This window comes from Lupinus angustifolius, chromosome LG18 (assembly GCF_001865875.1).
Source record: "Lupinus angustifolius cultivar Tanjil chromosome LG18, LupAngTanjil_v1.0, whole genome shotgun sequence".
Lineage (NCBI taxonomy): Eukaryota > Viridiplantae > Streptophyta > Magnoliopsida > Fabales > Fabaceae > Lupinus > Lupinus angustifolius.
The window spans coordinates 1,108,607-1,130,544 of NC_032026.1; the positions used below are offsets into that span (position 1 = coordinate 1,108,607).

At 32.7% G+C, this 21,938-nt stretch overlaps 3 protein-coding genes across 9 annotated transcripts; 1 reads left to right on the forward strand and 2 right to left on the reverse strand.

The window, feature by feature from the left end:
• Nucleotides 845-4,324, reverse strand: LOC109333227 (vacuolar protein sorting-associated protein 32 homolog 2-like). 5 transcript variants are annotated; one of them, XM_019568589.1, is made up of 7 exons: nucleotides 4,011-4,324; nucleotides 3,179-3,278; nucleotides 2,297-2,382; nucleotides 2,106-2,197; nucleotides 1,778-1,892; nucleotides 1,445-1,636; nucleotides 845-1,182 (listed from the first exon to the last, which is right to left on the reverse strand). In XM_019568589.1, exons 1-6 carry the CDS (start codon nucleotides 4,080-4,082, stop codon nucleotides 1,445-1,447), a joined length of 657 nt encoding a protein of 218 aa, XP_019424134.1. In that variant the 5' UTR covers nucleotides 4,083-4,324; the 3' UTR covers nucleotides 845-1,182. The 5 variants fall into 5 exon arrangements, with proteins under 5 accessions (XP_019424134.1, XP_019424132.1, XP_019424135.1 ...); XM_019568587.1 differs by having other exon boundaries at nucleotides 1,441-1,636; XM_019568590.1 differs by having other exon boundaries at nucleotides 845-1,192; nucleotides 1,441-1,636.
• On the reverse strand, nucleotides 5,367-8,193 carry LOC109333229. Its single transcript, XM_019568592.1, has 3 exons — nucleotides 8,049-8,193; nucleotides 6,751-6,959; nucleotides 5,367-5,748 (listed from the first exon to the last, which is right to left on the reverse strand). Exons 2-3 carry the CDS (start codon nucleotides 6,930-6,932, stop codon nucleotides 5,562-5,564), a joined length of 369 nt encoding a protein of 122 aa, XP_019424137.1. The 5' UTR covers nucleotides 6,933-6,959; nucleotides 8,049-8,193; the 3' UTR covers nucleotides 5,367-5,561.
• On the forward strand, nucleotides 11,808-20,061 carry LOC109333358 (xaa-Pro dipeptidase-like). 3 transcript variants are annotated; one of them, XM_019568816.1, is made up of 17 exons: nucleotides 11,808-11,826; nucleotides 12,318-12,466; nucleotides 12,551-12,600; nucleotides 12,823-12,883; nucleotides 12,985-13,080; nucleotides 13,293-13,442; nucleotides 13,724-13,855; nucleotides 14,017-14,144; nucleotides 14,429-14,471; nucleotides 14,732-14,815; nucleotides 15,028-15,069; nucleotides 15,258-15,328; nucleotides 15,804-15,857; nucleotides 15,948-16,053; nucleotides 16,197-16,265; nucleotides 16,474-16,617; nucleotides 17,177-17,506. In XM_019568816.1, exons 2-17 carry the CDS (start codon nucleotides 12,329-12,331, stop codon nucleotides 17,276-17,278), a joined length of 1,470 nt encoding a protein of 489 aa, XP_019424361.1. In that variant the 5' UTR covers nucleotides 11,808-11,826; nucleotides 12,318-12,328; the 3' UTR covers nucleotides 17,279-17,506. The 3 variants fall into 3 exon arrangements, with proteins under 3 accessions (XP_019424361.1, XP_019424363.1, XP_019424362.1); XM_019568817.1 differs by lacking the exon at nucleotides 11,808-11,826 and adding an exon at nucleotides 20,048-20,061 and having other exon boundaries at nucleotides 12,266-12,466; nucleotides 17,177-17,326; XM_019568818.1 differs by lacking the exons at nucleotides 11,808-11,826; nucleotides 15,804-15,857 and having other exon boundaries at nucleotides 12,265-12,466.

Consider the following 21,938-nt stretch of genomic DNA (forward strand, 5'->3'; position numbering starts at 1 on the left):
AACTGTCATTGAGTATGATGAATGAATGATTCACATAGTCTCCATGATCACAAAATCATTTTCATACATTGAGAAGTGAAACATTTGCTATGAAGTTATTATCTTATGATTTGAATTTATCATTGTTATTAACATAGATTAAACCAATATTGTTGACTTGATGAATTTAACTTGCATAAATCTACAAGGATGGTTATTGAAGTGACAATAATGATCGTGATGGTGGTGGCCATGGCAACAATGCCAAAGTGGTGGCGACCGGTCAAAGTAGTCACAACTACAATAGTAAGAGTGAGGAAATGGTGGTGATATTGTATGGCTAGTTATGTATCAGTTGTTCTTTTATAGTCTTTTCTGTCATGTATAAAAAATTGCTACTTCACAGTGATCATGAACTTCTCTAATTATCAATATCATTTAGACACACTTAAAATGCTAAAGCTTTAATCTATAATTATCTACACTAAATCTATAACCAAACTTCATGGTGACTTTGAGGGATCTAGTATTGTGTTCTTTGTTCTTATTTTTTACTAGAATGAAATTTAATAAGGTTTCTTTGCAAGTTGATTTTTGGGAAATATTGGATAGAAATGAAAGATTATAACCATGAAATACACTTAGGGTCTGTTTGTGAGTTGATTTTTGGAAGGGAACGCTTGAAAACTATGAAATATATTTCTGAGAAGACTCTCAAGCTTTCTCTTTCCCTTCCTTCCTCTTCAAAACCAAACTCGCAAACAGACCCATATAATATGACTTTGAAGCCTTCTCTTTCTCTTATTTCCCCTCCCGGAACCCGCACAAACAAATCCTAATAAACTAACAAAAACAAATTTACTCACAACCATGGCCTGCTCTAGCTCCTAGGTCAACCAGTTTTTATTCAATCTAGTTTGAGATACGCATTGATAAATCTTTGAACTCGACTAGAACAACACAAGGAAAAGAGGGGTTTTGAACTTTCTGAAAAAACAAGACATCCAAAAGGGTGGGTGACAAATTTATCCCATAAGAAAGTACAAGTTTTGAAGAACTGATCAACTTTGTCATACCTTTATATACATCCACTGTTCTGTTCAATTGGTTTTACACAGATAAACAAGTGCGAAAAGACGGAATTCTCCATGTCACTGGTTACAATTCTATATAGAGGCCACTTGTCATTATGCACATCAATGCCTGCAAAATTATGGCCTAAACAAAGTCATCACCAGAATCAATAAGAACTGCATGAAGTGAGTTTGTCATAATATCTACTAACAAACAATCTCAAGCAGTTCATTTCATACTATGATCATACAAGTGAACTCAAATGGGCATAGGTATATACCAAACAAGAAACTGGTGTATATACAAACAATTCAAATACTAATGAAACTAAAACAAGTTAAGTCAAAGATAGCATAAATGAATAGGGTTGCAGCTGAGAAAAGGGACCTGCTCAAAGTGCCAACTCAGCCTGTAAAGCTGCCAATTCATCTTCCTCGGGAGTGGGCTTTGATGGAACAGGTCTAGTTGGTTGCAGCCCAGATGCAACATGCACGGGAGCTGCTGGAGCTGTAGTCGTGGGCTGAAGAAGCTGTTCTTCCAACTCAGCACCTTCTAGCTCTTCAAGTTCTGCTTCTAATTCATCCTGAAAAGGCAAATGATTCAGAAGGGTGCCCAGATGTATACCATAATACATAGATCAATTCTCAATAACGTTACAAGTCAATCAACAAGTGCAAAAATCTTGTTCACATAGAACCCAAAAGAAAGAAAAAATCATGATGACCTCGTCAAAATCAGCAGCTGCACCAATTGGAGCAGACAATGCTTCCTGAATCTGTTTCATGTTCTCAGTCTGCTCGTTAATCTCATCCATGGTCTTGTCAACATCATCAATATTCCTGAAATATTGTAACTCAACAACGTCATAATCGGCAGCCCATTAAGTAAGATGAAAAAGAGCATGAATCTATGGCAATTATGTGCATGAAGATATTTTTCCATATCACAAAAAGTAAACTTTTCAAGTTTTAGAACAAGAAAAACAACTGAAATGTAGAACATATTAAGTGCAGAATCACTAAATATCTTATAACATAAATAGTTCTATTTACGTTGCTTTTGACATAGCCTTCATAGCAGCAGCTCCAGTTCTCAAGGCGTCCACAGTTTCTGTGGTTGCCTTAGCACCTTCCAGCATTATCATCTATAATACAAATGACCAGCATAAGACATTAAGATGTAAATGAAGCTCAGGAAACTGAACCTTTGTCTTAACTACTGAATTCAAAAGTTGGATTCATACCTGGTCATGAATGCGCAACTGGAAATTTCCAAGCTGTTCTATTTGCTGTTCATATAGCTTCTTCCTCTTCAAACATTGTATTGCCGCTGCATGAAGCAGAAATTCAAAAGGAAAAGTGTTATACAACGTTAAATCTAATATTTTAATCAACATTCATGTTTCACATGACTAAATTAGATGTGAAGTTATTGCAAACTAGAGTTCAAGCCTACGGTGTCTACATACTGCAGATTCTCAGCACAAAAAAAACCACACAAGTCAAGATGAAAGCTTTGCGGTCCATGATCATTTGTATTTAATCATACACATGAGAGCAATGCTATGCAGTCAAAAATGAAATGAATTTTATGTTCCCTTGGCAAACCAAATTAAATAAATGGATATAATAAATTAAATTGTCCCACGAAGTGGTGGGGTTACGATGGTCGTGGGTTTGGATGTGAAGGTGATTGTGTCAGCAACAGAGTTAAAGGAATTTTTTATCATTTTAAGAAAGTACAGAGTGAAAAGGTAGTCACAATCAACCTTGATGGAATGGAATGGTCATTCCCTCGGAAAGCAGCCCCATTCAAATTTGGAGGGACTGGCAACTGTCTCAATGATGGAATGGCCTTTTATATCCCAAAATAACTGGAAAAACTTTTGGCTCATTCCTATGCTCACCAACACCATTGCACCACACCAAATGGAGCTCAGGTCACATTGGCAAGCTTGATACATGATTCTTGATAAAAAATCATTAAAAACTTAACTGAAATTTTATCAAAACATATGTTCATAATCTCCACAGTAACACAAATAAAAATGAAAGCAAGTAGAGGGGAGGTGTTGCATGTCCCAATGATATTCTCTAGATCAAGTATGCATGCGTTTTCTACATACCCCTTTTATTCTTTGCCCTAGTGAATTCTTTAGCTTTTTCAACTTCTGCTGCCACCTTTTTAACGAGCAAATTCTCCTTTTTCTCTAGCATTTCAAGTGTCTACATGATTCAACGAACAAAACATTCAAAATTGCACCAATAAACATGATCAAATGATGCTTAGAAAATAAAAACTATCGCAACAATAAAATACAAAGGCTAAAACACATGGCATAATAAGAAAAAAAATCAGATAATGAAAACATGCAAGAATACTCTGATAATGATGTTACTATATTTACTTTATAAGCTTAGCTACAGTCATGCAATATCCATAACACTAAAGGACAAAATTATAAGATGGCAAGAGGAACATAGACGTAGCATTTGGTAGACGTATCAAAACACAACGGAAGAGAGCATGCCGATTCTATTTCATGTTTTTTGTATTTTATAAATAGCATATAACAGAGCATGAAATTAAGAAGTATGACACTTTAGTTCCACTAAAATGGGTGGATTGGCACACCAAACATTCCGAAAAAAACGTGCCCTCTAACCCTTCAGAAGTATTATGCATAATCTTGTAAAAAAATTACATTTGAGAAGAAATTAAAAAGGATCAACTGAGATATAAAGCAATTGATATTCAACATCAACAACACACAGGAGCTTCCTATTCATTGTTCAAGTGTAACTTGCATCATAGTTAACGCAATTAAGGGTGTAAAATTGGAACTATATTGGAATTAGAGTATATTCAACACGTAATTCGAATACAAAATGCAGAATCCACAAAAAATCGAAAACTAGAGAAAGACGAATATCTATAGAAAATTAAATCGAGGTTACCTCGCTTAACTTGTCCAGAGTTGTTAGTGCATTGGCTTCTTGTTTAGGTTTACCGAAAATCCGAGTAAACATGATTGATTAGATATAGGAGAGGTTGAAATTTAGAATAACACCCTTGTGTGTGGAAGAAGGGAATTGAATCGAGATTGAGAATTCGAAAACCGATTTGCGTGGAAAAGCAAAGGGGTAGATCAAAATCAAAGATTTGGAATGGGAAAAGTGGAATAGTGATTGATTGAGATAAAAAAATGGAGATTTAGAAATTAGGGTTTGGAGTGAGGTTTAGGGTTGATAGATTAGTTTTTTCTTGTTTCCTATAAATTCTCCTATTAGATTTATAAAATAATAAATAACTTTCCTATGAGATGACAAATATCAATTTTTTGTACAGCATGGCCTCCCCTTTTTTTGAATACCCGATATTCAAACTTGAGGATTCCGTTAGGCCTTACACCTTTAAACACAACGCCTTGTTTGTTCAATTTTATTTATATTTGGACATCATATTTTATTTTATAATTATTGTAGATCTTCATAAATTAAGAATAATATATTTCTTCTATTGTACCAAGAGATATCATTATTATTTTTATGTTGATCATTCAATATACCATCATCTCTCATCCTTTCTATATTTAGGATCCACATTTTTTCTGATAATAATACATAATAATGTTCTTATATTAGGTGTATATAATATTTATATCATATCAAGAAAATATGAGCTTCTATCATGTTTAATGTGTCGGTATGGGTAGTGATGACAACAAAAATAATGGATCTACATCTATTATTTCACTCATTTGTGTTACTCCATGTGCCAGAAAATATCATTCATCAGAAAAATATTTAATAATTACAATTTGAACTTAAATAATTTGTTTCAACTAACCAAAAGTAATAGGACATAGAAGTGATACAGAAAATGAGACAACACATTTTTTTATATATGATAAATATAGATTCTATACTTAAAAAATAATACTCAGAATTGATACATTGAAAATTCGACTTTTAAACAATATAAATAACACATCTAGAAGTCATTAAAGAGTGTCACGACTTTTGTACAAAAGTCGTACATTAAATTCACAACTTCTAAAAAATGTCAAAACAATAATCTGTTACCATATTTTTTAATTGGCATTTTACCTTTGACCCTAACAATTATGAGTTCATGCTGTTCTCTCTTGATATTCAAGAGTGAAAGATGTTGGTTATGTGACACTTAATGTGTAAGTTCAGTTTCATGATGCATTTTCAAATCTTGACACTAAAAATATTGAAACCAAAATGCCATTATGACCATGAAATATAATAATAAAAGATTACTGTTAGCTATAGAACAAATTTTCAAGCAAAAAAAATACTCTTTCTATTATTATGCAAGTTCTATCCCGCTTTCAATATAAGGGGTTATTGAGGCTAATCAAAGTTAACCACTAGTTTCTCAGCTTTTCTCAAAATGAGGGGAAATTTTTTCAGAATAACACAAATTGGCATGTAGAATGGCCCATAATGTATATATCCTAGACCTTGAAGTGGTTATTCTCAGACATAGTAACCAGTAAAAGTGCATCCCCTTCCAATAATTTCACCAGCACAAAACCATGCAAAGCATTCTAGACCAAACAAAGCAGCAATACTTGCATCTTCAACTTTTAAGTCTTGCTTGTTCTTCCATAATTGCTTCACATAATCGACTTCCTTCCAGAAGGCTTCCCTACGGCCAGGAATACTGCATAACATTGACGATTTATATATAGTATCAGAAGCAACAACAACGAAGCTTTTATCCCACTAGGTAGGATTGGCTACATGAATCAAACGACGTCATAATGCTCTATCATAAATCTTGTTTATTGACACCATATAGTATCGGAAGCACAATTAAATTAGCATAGAACAGGATTCAACACTCCAGAGTTGATTGATAAAATTCAAGAGATACAGTTCGAGAGTTAATGATAAGGTCAGGCAAAAATATTCAACATCCAGACTCGATTGAGAAAACAAAGAATACTAGACCTAGTTTTGTTTTTAACAATAGAAGTTCAGGTCAGAAATGTTGATAAAATGTAAGAAAAAGTGGCTTGCACTATGCAGAACTTTACTTAAGCATGTTCCTTATGCTCAGATCCCAGTGGAGGGTTTGGATTTTGCAAAGGAAGCCTCTGCAAGCACTTATTCTTGGTCATTAACTTGCATCAAATTTATTGCTAAACAATCGGCTGCAGGGAAATCGAGTTAAGGTTTAGCACTAAACAAATGCTGGTATGAAGCATCATGGATCAATCAGCATACCCATGTATGGCAGAAGTTGATTCTATGCCATGTTTCACAACCAAGCTACTGATTTAAATGCTAAGGAAGGATTAATGATGATCCACTGACCCCAGACCATGTTTTAAAAATAACATGCAAAAACTAGTATTAATACTAATCTAATATAAAGTTAAGATGATTCATAACAAGACTACACATGTCTACTCTGTTTTTCTTTTCAAGTGTCGGCGCCAAACCCACATGAGTGAACAGTGGCACAAAATGAGTGAACAGTTCATTCAAAACTTGCAACCTCAGCCTCCAGAACTTCCTCCCTTCATCGACAAGTGGGAAGGAAGGGGCCCTTAGATATGACCAGAAATCATATAAAACTACAGAAATTTACACAGACAATGCAGTGAATCAAGTGATCAACATTATTTACGAAAACTAACAAGGTTGGAGAAAATATAACCTAGCAAGGCGTGTGTAAAGAAGTTGCTTTGACAGTAAGTTGCATTTCTCTACGGTAGCAGGCTCCTGAATGTATTGCTTGTTCTGCTCCAACAACTGCTTGTAGTAAGCAGTTCCATGCTTTGCTACAAATTGGGATGCTTGACATGCTTTGGTCTGAAAGTTTCTTAAACTCGATGCCATCAAATCTACAAGTTAAGCAGAACAAAAACCTGGACCAAAAGACAAAAAGGCCGATGTAGAATGAGCCATCAGCAGAAAAATATATAACAATTCTAATCCACAAAAACTAACATTCATTTCAAATACCCTATACCCTGCTACTCACTGAAAATATTCAGGAAATAAAGAAACTTGATCTTGAAAGGCTTATTCTTCAAGTAATAATTAGAACTGTAGTGAAGGCATCGAATGCCAGCTGGTAGTTAGTTAGAATACGGCTAAATTCATTATCATTCTATTATGACAGATGTAACAATATTACACAAATGACATTTACTTGTAGTTAAGATGCATCGGTATAAAAGCATCCATAATGAAGCAAAGCAAAACATAAGAAATGATCATGCCTATAAAGATTCAGATCGAATTCTCTCTTCTTCTCTCAACCCTTTCTGTGACTATAGTATCTAGTTTCGCTTTCCTTCTTTGTAATTCCCAACAGGGGGAACTCTGACTCTTCAATATTGCAATTCCGCTTTGGTTGCATTAAAATTTTTCCTTATAGTGGATCAAGAAGACTCCGCTGCAATCAAAGGGCACAAATTGCGGCATTTCATGGCTGTAGCTGAATTTGTGCCTCTGAAATTTTCATTAAATCTCAATTTTCGACATGTAGAACACAATATAGCCTTCGACATAGATTGACAATTTCCTTATCAGTGAACAACTTTGCTGATTTATGATAGAGAATTTCACTTTGCTGATTATTATTAAGGCGTCCTTCGATTCATGTAGCCGACTCCACCACCCGGAAACCAGAATTGATTGTTGTTGTGCTATTTATTTTATCATTGAGCATCCCATCAATATAAAATGAAAAATTAAAACAAAGACTTATTTATTTTTATAAAAAAACATGAATTAGCATAAACGTTTTAGTTGTTCAGTAAATCCCATTTGAGCAAACTAATCTAAACTTTAAACGGAAAATAGGGTTCTCGGTAATAACTCAAAACCCTAAAAATTCAAACTTTTCATGTTATACTAATTACAAATAAACAAACACATATTTCAGATTAATGAAAAAGAGCAGAGAATAAAAAAGAGAAGATCTGAACAAGAAAAACCTTGTTATTACCTAATTTATATAGTGAAAGAAAGAATGTAGTAATCGGAGAATTGAGATTGGGTTTCGTCGCCAACGTTGATTTGCGACGCTGCAACCACTAACAACGTTAGCTACAAAGATAGTGAAAAAACAAAACCTTGTGTTCTGATTTGTTTTTCTATTTATTTATTTTTAATAATATACTATCTATTGAGAAGTTTGGGCTGGGTTGTGTTTAGTTAAGCCCATTAGGGTTTGTTTGGAGTTGGATTTTGGAGGGGAAGAAATGGAAAGAGAAGGCTTAGAAGTCATGAAATACACTTGTGAAATGACTCTCAAGCCTTTCATTTCTCTTCCTTCCCCTCCAAAATACAACTCTCAAACAAAACAAATCCTTAATGTACCCAAAGGAAGGGCTATTGCAAGATCTTTAAGTAGTAATAGTAAATTAGCGACTATCTACAAATGTCAACTCTATTTATATTCCTTCTCAATAAAACTATCCTAATTGATAACGTGTCTTATGCATAATTTGGCTTTTTTGTATAATGGAAATAAAGACATGGGATAGATTCAATGGTTTGAGTTTCAGGTGATGGAATATCCCATAACGTAATTGTATTATGAGGGTCTAAACTGAGTTTGGTCATGTATTCACCGAACATGTTACCCTATTGGAAGATATGTTTCACTTGAACATCCCAAATTCTTTTAAGTAAAACATTGATGTTATGAAGAACTTGAGTTAGGTACTGCAAACTGGTCCTCATCCTATCAGAAATAATGTGAATAACCTCAAGACAATCACTTTCCAAATCGACAGAACGATGACCCTAATTCTAAGCCAAATGAAGACCATGTTCAATAGCTAAAAGTTCTACAAGTAAGGGACGACCAGACACCAAAATTACCATAGAAACCTGAAAGCTATTGTTTGTCCGGGTTTTGGATAGCTCTTCCACCTCTAATGATATGAGCATAAAACTCACAGCTTCCATCCACGTTTAGTTTCACTCGGCTAGGTGGTGGACGACACCAATAGATACCGGACATAGAAACTTCATGCGAAAAGGATTTAGTAGCACATGAATCTCTAAAAATCAGGATGGACATTTCTTGCAACAAATGATATGTTCCAAGGAGAAATGCCAAATATGTTATTATTATGCCAGCGCCAAATCCACCATAAACCTGCTAAAAAGAATCTACCATTTCGCATTTCTCGTATTCTCCACTAGCCAATATATAAAAGAATGATTGGTCAAGAAACTTAAATTAATAAACCCCAAACGACACCATAAGATACCATAATTTCTACAATCTCTAAAAGTATGAAGAAGATCTTCAATAACATTATTACATCGGCTGCATATAAGTGAATCTGTCAAATTTCTCCTAAAGCGGAGGCAGTTTATCGGTAAAGGTTGATGAGTAGAGAGCCAACAAAGAAACTTCACATTTTTTAGGACATGAAGCCTCCACAACCAATTCTAGTGTACGGTGGAAGGAACAACATTATCATCATTCCTTGTCCACATTGAATATGCACCGTAACATTCTGTAGCATTGGCCTCCCAAATCCAAGAGCCAAAGGTATTCGTTGAAGACATAATTAGAATAGAAGTAATAATGTCCTTCACATAATTGAGAATCAAAGTGCAAATAGAGGTAAACCCCCAAGAGCATTCCTTCCATAAATCCTTTACTTTTAACTGAGTATGACCATAATCAACCATAGCGCAAAACATTACTCTTAACTAAGCATTCCTTCCATCAATCATTCACTCTTAACCGATGTATCAAAAATATGAACATAATTAGCCATAATGCAAAACTTGTCGATATTAGACCTATTGTCTTACTAGAAGGATTGATCACCATCTCCTAACTACAAGCGGAATCCATTCCTTAGTTCCATTGTAACCTTCACAATACTCTTTCAAACGGGTGAGTCTGTCAGCTTAGTCTTAGTATCGGTGTTGTAAGAATCGAACTAGACCGGGTGTCCGATTTGTCTGGTCGCTGAGAGTATTTGAAAACGGCTATGGTTTGCAGTCTTAACTGAATGAGGGGTTGTACTACTTTGAATAAGGGTAATTTCGGTCCAACCATGTTAAACCCGATTAAACTAGAATAACCTAGAAGTGAACTAGACGATTAACTTAAAATTTTGAAAAGGGAACATCACTCTACTGTTTTGTTTTAGTCCGGTCCCAAAAAAGATGGAGAGATGTTACTTCAATATAATTATGCATAATTATTAATTATTTTTTTGCATTTAAACATAATCATATATTTATAGATAAAATCAATCAGTCCGATCAAACGGTTTAACCATTTAAACCGATTAAACCAAATACGAGACATCTTCTAGTTTGATGTTCGGTTTGAGTTTCATAATATTACTTAGCAAGCACCACACAAGAGGCCTCAAGATACTTCTCACGAAGAATCTTGCACCATAGCTTATTGTTCTCTTGAATCATGTTCCAACACAACTTTCCTAAAAGAGAAATATTGACTGAGCGAGAGTCACAAATCTCAAAGTCACCATCATTTTTATTCTTAGTTAGAATATATCTCATATAACCAGATTGAGGCTTTACTTATTAGCATCACCTCCCCAGATAAAGTTCCTTGATATCTTGTTAATGTCATTACAAATACTTTACATGAACAACATACTCTATATGGTATAAATAGGTAAAGAAATAATAACAGATTTAGCAAGATAAAACCTTCAAAAGGAGATTTAACATGCACTCTAGGTTAGTAATTAGAAACTAAGGAAGAGAACAATGCCTCACAATACAAGGTTAGTAAATAATTGATTTTTTGTTTCTTATAAATAAAATTGACGTCTTTAATTCTAATATTAGGTGTAATCTATGTCACATACATGTTTAATATGTATGTATTGACTATATAATTATTATTATTATCAATCACCATATTCGTATAAAAAAGTAACACATAAATGCTAATATATGTTTCACACTAGTCTCATTGCACACCAAAGAAAAGAGGACAAGTAGTGCGATATATTTACTTTCCCCACAAAAAGTCTTAAAAAAGAAATGATTGTGTTTATTTAAAAAACAAATCCCCAAATGAGCTACAAGGTGTTGATTAATAACATTTATTAAAAGAGATAAGTAAGTAATTGAAAAAGATTAATTCATTAATAATATGTAACCATTTGTTAAACAAAAAAACAAAAATTAATCAACACAATGGTTTTTTGACAACTTTTATCGAGTAAGGATATTCTCCATTAATGGAGAGGCAAATACTAAAAAAAACAAAGAAAACAATCACATGATAAGACATTTTTATCCTTTTATATGCAATAAAATAACACTTTTATCATTGAAAACACATGTAAAGTTATCTACTTGCCGAATCCTTATTCGTTTTTATCTGCCTTTGATTTTGTTAGCTTTTATTACTCGCCATAATTTCATGGTTTAACAGTCATAAAACTAATTGATCACGTTTTATTCAAAATCAGTTACCCTAATGCCATGCCATTTTATTGCATTTAACATCATAACGTTGCAAAATAAAAATGACTCTTCTTTCATGACAATTATAAAATACAACATAGGCTAAAACTTCAGACACTGCACAATAACAAAAAAACCAACCCTTTATTTTTTCTGCATTGCTTTTACTCTTATTATTCATTCCCTTACCTTTCCACATTGGTAAATTGTTTTTGTCTGTAGTGTTCTATTCTCTAGTGCACTAATTCAGACACATGTTATGTTAACTTGGGTCAAAAACATATCCTAGGTTGCATTAGAGGTTAACCACAATTTTTCTTTCTAAGTTTGTAACAATTATTTTTGTACTTACCATGTACCAAATTCATTATAACATTAGACTTAGTTATGTTTGCATAGAATCTATGCTCGATATTGATACTACGAACCATGTAACTATAGTCGAAACCATAAAAGGTCGTGATTGCATGTATTAAATATGAATAATCACAACCAATATTCATATCTCTTGTTTTTATCATTGATGTTAAAATGTTCTAGATTCTAAATATATACTAAGGGTCTGTTTCCGAGTTGTTTGGAGAGGAAGAAGAGAAATCGAAGAATTTAGATTCTAAATACGTATGAGATGAGTCTAAAGTCTTATTTTTTTCTCTTTTTTCGCTCTAAAAAACTCAACTAGCAAACTGACCGAAAAAGACAAGATTTCCATGGTCCTACAAGTGGATGATAAGGTCTAAAGAGTGAAATATAATCACTTTTGCATAATCACTTTTGTATCTGTTATTACAGAATCCGAAACCATGGCTTCAGGTTCATCCCTGTTGCCACCACAAGTTCCAATGGAACTGCATATCAGAAATCGTAAGAAGCTTCTAGAATCCCTTCATCAACACCTCTCTCACTCTTCTCGTCCCCTTCATGGTTTCGTTCTTCTTCAGGTTCTCTCTCACACTCACTCACTCTCTCACTCTCTTCATGCTTTGAATACTTACTCTTGAAATTCTAATCTGATTTTCCTACAGGGTGGTGAAGAACATATGCGTCATGACACTGATCACGTCGATCTCTTCAGGTTCATCATCGCTTTCAATTCTCCTAATAATTCGCATTTACAGTGTTTTAAATTACGGTTGCGATTATTGATATATCGTGTTTTACTGCAGTCGTTGTTAGACTGCAGTCGCGGTTGTTGTTATGTTGTTGTTCGGATACTAAAACCGCAATATTACGGCCGAAGTACAATTTAAAACAATGAACATTATACTTATAATGATAGCTGTTAATTAATTTGCAGACAGGAGAGTTACTTTGCATACTTGTTTGGAGTCAAAGAACCTGGTTTTTATGCAGCTATTGTTAGTTCTTTTCATCTTCAACACTATTATTTTCTTCTTATGATGCACATGAATATTAGAAATTTGCAAAATTGAGTTGTATTTGTCTTTGTTTTTTTAAGGATGTTGCAAATGGGGAAACTATCTTATTTGCTCCTAGGTTACCAGATGATTATGCTGTTTGGTTGGGAGAGATCAATCAACCTTCTTACTTTAAGGTGATTCATAGGTCCTGATATTTCAAATGTCTTTAATTAAATTCTCAGTGAATTTTTGTAATCTAAGACTCGAAAAGTCGTGTATTTCTTCGAAGTATAGGGATTTGATTAAAAATGTTTTCAGCTATAGGGACCTACCAGAAGTGATTTAACCAAAATATTGATTGGATTCATGAGAAGTATGTTTAGTTGTTCACATTTGCTCATTGCAGGAACACTACAAGGTTGATAAAGCATGCTTTACTAATGAAATTGCAAGTGTTTTGGAACAACGCTACCAGGGTTCAGGGACACCATTACTATTTCTTTTGTATGGTCTTAACACTGATAGCAATAATTTCGCTAAACCAGCAGAGTTTCAGGTTGGTAATTCTGTTGATTCCTTTTCTCGATTTTCCTAAAAGTGTTTATTTTTTCATTAGGACAATGTGTTTAGCATAGTCCATAGTTACATGTTTTCATCATTTACCTTACTTACCGGATTCCTTGTAAAAGAACTGGGTACCACCCACCGGAACCAATACTACAAATAACTACGGTTTAGTCCTTCATATATGTAGTTTTTTAACCTTATACTTATCAGTATCTTTCTTAGGAAACAGGGTTCTCAGAATCTGTATATTTATGATTGTAATTTTTGCAGGGCATTGATAAGTTTGATAAGGATTTGACGACTTTGCATCCTTTATTGACGGAATGTCGTGTCATCAAGACAGAAATGGAAATTGCTCTTATTCAATATGCGAATGATATAAGCTCTGAAGCGCATATCGAGGTAATACTTTAACTTTTGCTTATTTCTTCAGTTTTTTCTTTAAATATTCATTTGATATGTTCTATGAAGGCATATATATTGGAAACCATCTCATTTGTATTTGAATATGTTTGTGAAAATGCTTACAATGTCAGTGACAATGTACAATTACTATGAAACAGGTTATGAGGAATGTAAAAGTGGGTATGAAAGAGTATCAGCTTGAAAGCATGTTTCTTCACCACACCTACATGTATGGTGGGTGTAGGCATTGCTCATACACCTGTATTTGTCCTACTGGTGAAAATAGGTACATATTTTCTATAATATAACTGTATTTGTCGCAGTAAATGTCGTTACAAATGTCTTCAGTTCAGTTAAACTTTGATCGATGCCCAATTCTACGAGCGACTTCATATCTCAAATGAAATTATATACTGATTGGCTAATGTTTAATATGCTGCTGCCCTATCAGACTTGTTTTGGCTAAGATAGTTGAAGAATCATCTACACTTTTTAACTTAAAATGCTGTTTGTAATTTTGTAATACCGCGTATATGTGATAACCTTCATAACATGCTGGTATCAATGCAGTGCTATTCTTCATTACGGGAATGCAGCAACTCCTAATGACAAGGTACGGTATATGAGTGCTTTTTCCCTCATTAACTCATTATCATTGCAGTCATTGTCATTATAGTTTATTGGCTATCATAAGGTTGCTCGATTTTTTTCCTGCATTTTCTACATAGCCGATATGGCTAATCAAGCATTGAAAACTTACTCTATTTCCTTTAGAAAGAGACTAAAGAAGATGAAGTTATAGTCTGAAATAGATGATTAATGTATAGTTACTTTTTGAAGTGTTTAAGTATAAAAAACATGGCTCTTTTGTAGACTTTGGAAGATGGAGACATTGCACTGCTTGATATGGGAGCTGAATACCACTTCTATGGGTCTGACATAACATGTTCTTTCCCTGTGAGTCTACCCAAGTAGCAACTAAATTTGGTCCTTTTGCTACTCTTACATGCATTACCATTTTGAGAAACAACATGCCTCTGCTAAAATTGCATAGTTTGTCTGTTCATGTATTCATCATATTTCTTTAGTCATTATTAATATCTATAACTAACCAAGTCATTATTAGTATGCTAATTATCATTTATGCCAATTTTCAATTTTTTGTGCAGGTAAATGGAAAGTTTACAAGTGACCAATCTCTTATATATAATGTAAGTGTTTTCTAATAAAACCTCTTATCAAAGGAAAAACAGATTATAACTTCTTTAATTAAGGTGCACGCTGCGCAGGTTTGAACCTCTGCAGTGCAAATCCCTCACACATTATCATAGCTCAATAACTCAATGATTTATAGCAGTTATTTTATCAATACTTTATTTCTGCTTTCCTTGTTCTGCAGGCTGTCCTTGATGCTCATAATGCCGTTATATCCGAAATGAAACCTGGAGTATCCTGGGTTGATATGCATATGTATGAATGAGTACCAACATCAATTCTCTTAAGTACCTGAAATATCTCCCAAGCTTGGTTCCAAGTATCAATATTGAGTATTTAACTTCATTGTTGCGTTGGATATTAGCAGAGTCGTTGGTAACTTATTTTGGAATCATAAGTCTTTATTTAGTTGTCAGTTGTCACCAGGTTGATTAAGAAATCATTGTCATTCTAGTCGCCAATAAGGATCAATTAGACCATAGTTACATGGTTCACAGTTCCATTGCATAATATCCGGCTCTGTGATTCATCACGTTTTATATTATTTTTACGAGACTTCTTTTATATGAAACTAGTACATGATACGCCAAAGCTGGTATGCGTAAGTAGGCTAAATAAGGTTACCTTGTATTCTGATTTTGAAGCGAAGTTATGGTGAAAACCATAATGAAGGGACTTTTTGACCGAAAAAAGTATTGTGTTGTTGCTCATCTCCTTTCGAAAATTGCAGATTGGCAGAAAAAGTCATCCTGGAGTCACTAAAGAAGGGGAACATACTTGTTGGGTAACATTTACTATCTCTGTGTGGCAAACTTACATAATGATACAATCTCTATGATCTTTTGTGAAACATTTTCGTAATTTTTTGGTGCAGTGATGTTAATGACATGTTGTCTGCACGCTTGGGCGGTATTTTTATGTCGCACGGTCTGGGACATTTCCTTGGCATTGACACACATGACCCTGGTGGCTACTTGAAGGTATCAGCAGCTTATCTCATAGTTACATAATTCTCCCTCTTACCCAAAATACATCGTACCGAATTCACGATATCGTTTGTTATAAAAATGTCTTATAAATTATTGTTTGTATGAAGTCTTGGAAATTTTGTTCTCACTTTCAGGACCTTAAAAGAATAAATGAACCCGGGTTAAAATACTTGCGTACAGTCAGAGAGCTTCAGGAAGGAATGGTTAGTTACGGTTTATTTAGTTACCGGAACTTCCTATAAATAGTATAACCACTAACTACTATGGGTAGTTTATGTTTTGTATTGTGTTTTTGCACATTATAGGTGACACAATCATGTGAAGCCAAAACACTTTATGTTGTGTTGATTTTTTCTAGTATTGACTTGTGTAGTAGTTGTCTTATACTCTTATATGCTTTTACACTTATAGGTTATGACTGTGGAGCCAGGATGCTACTTTAATGATTCTTTGTTACTTCCAGCCATGAATAGTCCACAACTTTCTAAGTTCTTCAACCAGAAAGTGATTAACAGATTTCATGGTTTTGGTGGAGTCCGAATTGAGAGTGCTTTGGTATTCCATTCTCTAAACCTTGATAAAGGATAATTTATCATTTATATCTTTTCAATGATGCTATTCAAGTTAAAATTAATGATTTTTCTATCTGGGTGAGCCTTGGCGCAACGGAAAACTTACTTAGCTTATTTCTCGGAAGTCATCAGTTCAATTTCACTAGGCCCTTTTTTCTTAACTTATCATACATACGATGTGCATGGGAGCACATTTGCTATCTCACAAATTGTACAACTCTATATGACATGAGAGGGATCATATCTTCTGTCCTACAATTTATGTCACTGCATGTGTCGTCAATTGTGATTGTCCAGAAAAATGTTTAAAAATTAAATTTTTAACTTAAATACATTTTCTTAAACCAATCACAATTGATGTAAGAGCAAATGTGCTCCTTGTGAGCTGTGATAGCTTACTAGTTTAGTTATTAAACATTTTTCTAACCAGTCATAGCTCATGATACACAGAGTACTACATATTGTGAAACAAAAGATGTGCTCCCGCCGATGTGAACTGATGTTGTGGTATATAAGCATGTATTTGTTTATGATGTACTCAGGTTGTTACTGCCACTGGTTGCTACAATATGACAAAGTGTCCCAGGGAGATACATGAGGTTGAGGCAGTCATGGCAGGGGCACCATGGCCACCCAAGATATGATTGTGTTGAAAATGGATTACAAACCAAGCCTGACTCATAAGTCCTTATGTCAATAAATCTGCTTCAGCTTTTAGCTTTTTATGCTATATACCAGAAAATAAGTCCTACTCTGTCAACTTTTACTTCCTGACCCAGATGTTTGTCCTACAAAATAAGGGCAGTGAGGAAGTTGGTTGTATAAACTATAAACACATCAATAAAAGTTGAGTTTGGCTTTTATATTGAAAACTGTTGCATATTCTTGCAGAGGGTGCAGAAATTTAAAGATTGTTGCAAATTCTTCTAAATTTTTGTTTTGTTTTAGGCTTTAAGGTTTTACTTTTTAGATGAGTAACTGTAAAAGAATATATATTATGTTGATTTGTATTACTTTTATTTGGGAGTCAACGGTGGTTATTAAATTAATGGTGGATAATTTGGTACAATGTAAAAAATATTTATACTGTCAGTGTATACCTATTAAATCATTAATGATACTGGAAGTCCAAGTTGAATACCATATTTTGTAAGGGTTTTCATTTTTGGCACTACCAAAGATATCTCATTACTTTTTTGATAATGAACTAATCATTTTCAGGTCGTGTGTTTTTGCTTCATAACAAGTGTCGATCTCAAAAATTAAACACTTGACCTTACACCGCTAGACTATAACTAGGTTGATATTTTGAAACCTATATGGTAATGAAAAATCAATCAAATTTGTCCTAACCAATTTGATTGAGATTTGATATGTTCTAGAGAAAAAGAAATTCTAACTAGATTGATTCCTAAACAAAATATCTTTCATATCCATGTTAAATTAATTCTTTTCTAGAGAAAAAAATCATGAACAATTTGATTCCTAAGAAATTTGATTGAGATTTGATATTTTCAAGCTTCAAAATCAATCTAGTCATTTTTAAAAAAACATATTTCTTTCAATTTTTAAAGGGATTATAGGAATCAATTTATAATATTTATTCTCGGATGGTGGTTAGCATTCTGTAAAAAAAAATACATAAAAAATTATAAAGAAAAGTATTAAGTTACTCAGAAAGAGATTTTGAGGAGGGTTATGATATGAAGATATTTTGGTTACATCATATAATTACAAAATTTGATTAATCATTTCCTTTCCTAAGTCATTTATTTCATTATTTCATACCAAATATCAAAACTCTTTCATAATATAATTTTCAAATAAAAAAAAATACCTTTAAATGAAGAAGAATTAAACATTGGTGGCTCTTTTTTATAATCAAAATGAAGAATTAATGTAAGAAAAAAACAAAGTTCACTACCTCTTCCAGACTCAAACAGCAAAGTTAGTGCCTGAAAATAATATTTTGTGAAAATGTCCGTACAATATATCACAAGGTTAATTGATTTATTTTATAGAAGCATGAGAATCTAATATTGCATGGTTTTATTTTTATGTGAAAAGCATAACAAGAAATGAAGCCATAGAACCAAATTAAAATAGTTGGACTCATTTTCGTTTCAAAATTTAGGATAAGTCACACATATATAGGATGTATGAAGTGAGAGAGAATTTTTTATGGGTCAGGACGTTTCCGGTACTCGAGAGAAAAATACATAAAAAACAAATGGAAAAAATAACATGATATAACATTTAGATTTTCCATGTAATATGATGAAACTTTTATCTTTAAATGTAAAAGGAAAATAAATTTTGACCTTATAATCATACGATATTAAAAGTTAATTAATACTCAGTGGTTACTTAGAAAAAAATGGCACCATCATTCAAAAGTGTTAACATCATTTTCTGTTTTATATTACTAGTTTTCAGTTAGATGTAATGAAAAATATTCTCCAATTGATAGTTACATTTTCACTATATTCTCTAAAGTGAAGAGCTAAGTTTAGAGTAGCTTCTCTCTATATATTATATAAATTTATATACTAACAATGTATTAGTCTAATATTATAAGGTCTCATTAGATCTTAATGATAATAAAGATATCAAATATTTGATTAATGTAATGAAAATGACAAATATTCGATTTTACGGGAGAAGAAGTATACTTGTTAGTACAAAACAAATTTTACATGTAAGGTGTGGGAAGTGGTTACATCATTTACACACAAAAAAATGGTATTATAGAAGACAGTGACAAATTGAGTAAACAAAGAGCTGATTTTGATATTAAATCCTTGAGACATGTGAAATGTTTTGAGAACAATAAACAGATAGAAACATAATGCGTTCTATATAGTTTTTTATTGTTAATTTCAATTTCACTAGTCAATTCTAGAGAGTCCTTTTCATATTCTTCTTTGTAAAATATATCTACTAAACAATATCTAAGATGATAGTGAGAGTGTAAGGTCATACTAGATATCAGATAGATCAAAAGATTAATGATTCGATTCCTAAAAGCGAAACTTATTTGAAGGGATAAACATATATTATCTCACAAGAAATCAGTTCATTAGTCGTAGAACGAGATTATACAAAAAAAACAATATTTTAATTAACAAGAGGAATCTTCATATAAATTGTTAATTTGATAGATGAATATAAGGATAGATATATGACAAGGAAGGTTGGGACTTGTTAATTATCTACAGTGTTCTTCAATCTATCATTTGCAGTTGTCTATTTTATCTTATAGCTCCTATATGCTGTATATTTTTATTTTTATTATTTTTTTATAATTGTTACATTTTTTGTGTGGCCTACTCAAATTAGGAAGTTTCTTTATTTTGTTTAATATTCTTTATTGTCAATTTTATTTTACTTTCATTGATAACTTGATATGTAAGTTGTGTTATAAAATTCACCAACATTTTATTTTATAATTTTGGTTAATTCTACATCTATAATGCTTCAGTGTGCAAATATATATGGAAGAAAAAAAGAGTGATATGAAACTCAATTGATTCAATTGAATAATAATTTCTCACTCATATTATAATAAACTATTGAAATGATTGCAACAAGTTATGAAATTTTTATATTGTGTGCATAATACAATATCAAGTTTCCTCATCCTATGCATAATAATTATTGCTTAGTTTCCCAGTAAAAAAATGTTTACACTAATGATTGTAATTTATTTTTTTACATTGCCCCTATATTTTTCACTATTCATTGATATTAACTCTTAAATAAAAATAATACAAATTAATGGTGAATGATAGAGGTGAGCAGGACTCGGCCCTACCCGTTCACTCAATTTGGCCCGATCATGGGTTGGATCTCATCGAGTCTAAGGTTGAGTTCGGGTATGAAAATTAGATTCGACCAATATTTATGACCGAATAGAGGACAAACATGACCGGCTCGACCCGACCGATCTCATGGTTACTCAGTCGTCATGTTTGTATGTATCTATACTTAAATCTGTATGGAGTAAAGACATCTCTTTAGTCGAAAGTATAATCGATTCTCTAATTTTTCATCATATATATATGATTAACAAAATATATATATATATATATATATATATATATCATTTTATATGTCAAATTACATGTCCATAATAATAAGTAATATTAATTAAGGAAACTTTATCTAAAATGGGTATCCAATATATTTAACTGTGTGTATAGTCGGGTTCGACTCAAAGGCTGATCCAATCGACATTTAGGATCAGGTTAACTTCGATCTAGGGTTAGGTCTGAGTTCAAAAAAAATGAATCGACTAATATTTAGGATGAGGTAAGGAATAAATCTTACTCGACTCATGCTCACTCATATGATTGTATTGATTGTGAATATATTTTTACACTTATAATCCATAAATATTATACATTTTTTTGGTTTTGACTATATACCTCTTTGAAAAATTAGAAGGCCACTTTGAGGAATCCAATATTAAATAAGTGCATGATTAATTGTTCCAAATAACAAACATAAAGTATACTTGTCATGATCCTTTCCCACTACCAAGTGGTGGAACAAAATCTGTAGGGTTAACTCTACTCTTCATGCAGTATTGAGTCCATGAATATATTGTGAGTACCACTCATTAAGCTTAAATACTCCCTACAATAATTTATTATGCAATATTTTATTCTCCTCTCATTGGAGCCTTCCGCGACTCGAACCTGTGACCTCATGAATAAATAATCACTATACCAATGAGTCGCTATCATTAAGCTAGAGGGGAATAAAATACTGCAGGAAGTATTTAAGCTTAATAGGTGAAAGAAATAAAATACTGCAGACAATACTTAAGCTTAAGAGGTGACACACTCAAAATATATATATGAGTCTGGGAGGTCGTATGACATAACTGAAGTATTACACATTGTACATTCAGTGAAAAGGTTCATTTCATATATTCAACTACTGGATTTCAGTGATGCAATCTATCTTTTCAGCTTTAGAATTACAGTGTTGCTATCATTTTATCTTATAAAATATGATTGATTATCATGATAAAAATCATATATATGGAATAAAAGTTACTAATGATTTATCAGTTTTTTTGTCCTTTTACTCTTAATTTTCTTTGTATACTAATGATTTGAATTGATTAATTAGATAAATTTAACACCATCAATGTGAACACTCTTGGTGGTTCTTAGAATATATGAGGCTAATTTTCTTTGAAGTAGGGATGTTTCTTTTTCCATCATCAACTATAGTCTTAACATTGCAGTTTATCAAATGTATATAACATTATCGTGATCACATTCCATTTTAAGA

Bases quoted from the DNA above. Each gene is read 5' to 3' on its own strand.
- LOC109333229 (XM_019568592.1), bottom strand. From the start codon at position 6,932: ATGGCATCGAGTTTAAGAAACTTTCAGACCAAAGCATGTCAAGCATCC. The intron at 5,749-6,750 runs GTTATATTTTCT...AATGTTATGCAG, and splicing joins CTTTACACACGCCTTGCTAG to TATTCCTGGCCGTAGGGAAG.
- LOC109333358 (XM_019568816.1), top strand. From the start codon at position 12,329: ATGGCTTCAGGTTCATCCCTGTTGCCACCACAAGTTCCAATGGAACTG. The intron at 12,467-12,550 runs GTTCTCTCTCAC...ATTTTCCTACAG, and splicing joins ATGGTTTCGTTCTTCTTCAG to GGTGGTGAAGAACATATGCG. The intron at 12,884-12,984 runs GTTAGTTCTTTT...TGTTTTTTTAAG, and splicing joins CTGGTTTTTATGCAGCTATT to GATGTTGCAAATGGGGAAAC.
- LOC109333227 (XM_019568589.1), bottom strand. From the start codon at position 4,082: ATGTTTACTCGGATTTTCGGTAAACCTAAACAAGAAGCCAATGCACTA. The intron at 3,279-4,010 runs GTAACCTCGATT...TGAATCATGTAG, and splicing joins CTCTGGACAAGTTAAGCGAG to ACACTTGAAATGCTAGAGAA. The intron at 1,893-2,105 runs GTAAATAGAACT...ACAATATTTCAG, and splicing joins AAGGCTATGTCAAAAGCAAC to GAATATTGATGATGTTGACA.